The 2,243-nt window shown below is 58.8% G+C and overlaps 1 protein-coding gene across 1 annotated transcript in view; it reads left to right on the top strand.

Annotated features, from left to right (window-relative positions):
* Positions 1-1,451: 1,451 nt before the first annotated feature.
* The window catches only part of HK2 (hexokinase 2), a 70,854-nt gene continuing 70,062 nt past the window's right edge, over positions 1,452-2,243 (top strand). The window contains exon 1 of the mRNA XM_008064874.1: positions 1,452-2,069. Coding sequence (XP_008063065.1) covers positions 2,007-2,069 — 63 coding nt within the window. The 5' untranslated portion in view covers positions 1,452-2,006. The remainder of the gene's footprint in view (positions 2,070-2,243) is intronic.

The raw sequence follows: 2,243 nt of genomic DNA, 5'->3' as shown, positions 1-2,243 counted from the left end.
TCCGCGCTCTCACTGAACCAGAAAGGTGTGTCCAGATGGAGGATGTGATTAACTGTCTCCAACAACCCTGAGAGGCAGACAAGACAAGGGCAGGGAAGAGAACACAAGATTTGGCAACATGTAGATTATTATGGTGACTATGACAAAAGCAGTTTGGGCCCAATTCTGATGAGTACAGGGGAGGAGTGAGGATGTGTATTTGGCAGGGTATATGGCTTTCATGAAGTTTTGCTGAGCCCAGTGTGGTGGCACACACCTGTAATCCCAGCTACTTGGGAGGCTGAGTAGAGGATTATTGAACCCAGGAGTTGAAGACCAGCCTGGGCAACAGAGCAAGACTCTGTTTTTTTCCCCCTAAAACAAACAAACAAGAAGAACAAGAACAAGAGCAAGAAGGAGGAAAAAAAGGAAGTTTTGCTGAGAAGCTGGATCATGGATTTTTTTCCTGTTTATCCATACACGACTACCTACTTCTCAACAGTGAGCACTGATTACTTATTATGTCTATACACCTCAGATAGCACCTCACAGTTCGAGAGAAAGAGGAACTCCTCAGTAGAACACGCAGACCTTCATCTTTTCTACACTGTCACTTTTCCAGCCCAGGTTTGCCATTCTCCACCAGCAACAATCTCACGTCTGCTGAAGCCAGTATTTAATTCTTGCCAGCTCCCACCATATACGTATACATTTGGAGTCTGGTGGCAGGCATTAGCTGTGGCTGGGGCTCCCACTCCTTTCAGCATCGGTAAGCCACCTCACCCTATCCCAACCACACATTTACCATCCACCCAGAGTTGCAGACAGTGTTCCTACTTCCCGCCATCTACTTTCCTGGCTCGTAGAGAGGCAGGATAGGATGATAGGGAAGAGAACAGGGCCTCAAAGTCAGATGGATATGGATTCCTCTCCCCATCTGCTATGTATTAGTTGTGTGACCTTGGACCCCGTGCCTCAGCTTCCTCATCTGTAAAAGGAGGTTAGTAAAACTCACATCCTATATCATTGGTGGGAAGGTTGGGTCGATTCTTGTATTGCCTGGTACAGAGCAAGCAGCAGCCAAAGCGGCTCACTGTCCATCAGTGCCGCGCGGACCGACAGTGCCACAATAGGTAAGAACTTGGATGCTTCAGACGTGTGACCCGGGTGGTGGGAGCCCTTCACATGACCCTGAGATACCAGACGGTATCTCTCTCCGCACAGGGCGTGTGCTGGTCTAGTGACCCGTTTTTCCGGTCGCCCCGCACCCCGGGGCCGCGATCACGCGCCCCCCACCCATAGCCGAGCCTGACGCGGCGACGGCTCATGCGCCTTTCCGCCGGAGCCTCTCGCCACGGACCACACGTCCCACCCCGGCGCCGGGCCCCGCCCCCGTCCCCGGCGCGCCTCCCCAGCCAGCCGGCTCGGGTGTCGGAGCGGCCGCGCCCGCGAGCCGTGCGCGTCGATTGGCTGCGCCGCGGCGGCGGGCGGCCCGCGGGCGCACACACCCTCCCCGCGCAGCCAATGGGCGTGCGCACGTCACCGACAGGCGGCCCGCGAGCCGGCAGCCCCTCAGTAAGCCACATTGTTGCACGAAACTCCGGCGCAGGAGTCCCCGGCCGCCGCTCGCAACGTCGTGTCATCCGGCTGAGACATCCGCGGGCGGGCACCACGCGCGTGTGAGCCCGAGAGGTCCAGTCGCCCTCGTGGAGCCGGGCTGCTCTGCTTCTCAAGTTGAGCCGCAGTGTTCCCGTGGCTGAAGTTAGCGCCTTGGCGTGGGACGACTGGACACGTCGCCGAGAGTGACACTTAGGCGCCCTCTAGCACTTGCGACTCCAAAATCCCATCTCCAGGACCCCGCAGCCGGGCGCGCCCTCGCCGTAAGCCTTCTTTGTGTGCCGCCAGGACTGTCCGCTCCCGGCCCGGCCGCCGTGCCCAGGTACGAAGCGGTCTCATCGCACCGCCCGCCTCTCCTGCACGCACTCCTGCCTCGGTTTCCCCGCTCGGCGCCGTCGGGCCGCGGCAGGATGATCGCCTCACATCTGCTCGCCTACTTCTTCACAGAGCTCAACCATGACCAAGTGCAGAAGGCAAGTAGGCGCGGGCAGGGCGGTGGGCTTGCTTCCGACAAAGTTGCGCGGTCCCTGGAACAGTCCTCGACCCTGCGGGGACCCATTTCCTCCCTGTTCCGGGCCAGGCGCTGAAAAGTCTGGGCTGCCGGGAAACTCCTGGGCGCGAAGAGCCACGTCCGCTAGGCATCGGCG

The sequence above is a fragment of the Carlito syrichta genome, unplaced genomic scaffold, assembly GCF_000164805.1.
Source record: "Carlito syrichta isolate Samal-C Ts95f unplaced genomic scaffold, Tarsius_syrichta-2.0.1 Scaffold308093, whole genome shotgun sequence".
Taxonomy (NCBI): domain Eukaryota; kingdom Metazoa; phylum Chordata; class Mammalia; order Primates; family Tarsiidae; genus Carlito; species Carlito syrichta.
This window is presented reverse-complemented; position numbering and strand designations above follow the sequence as displayed.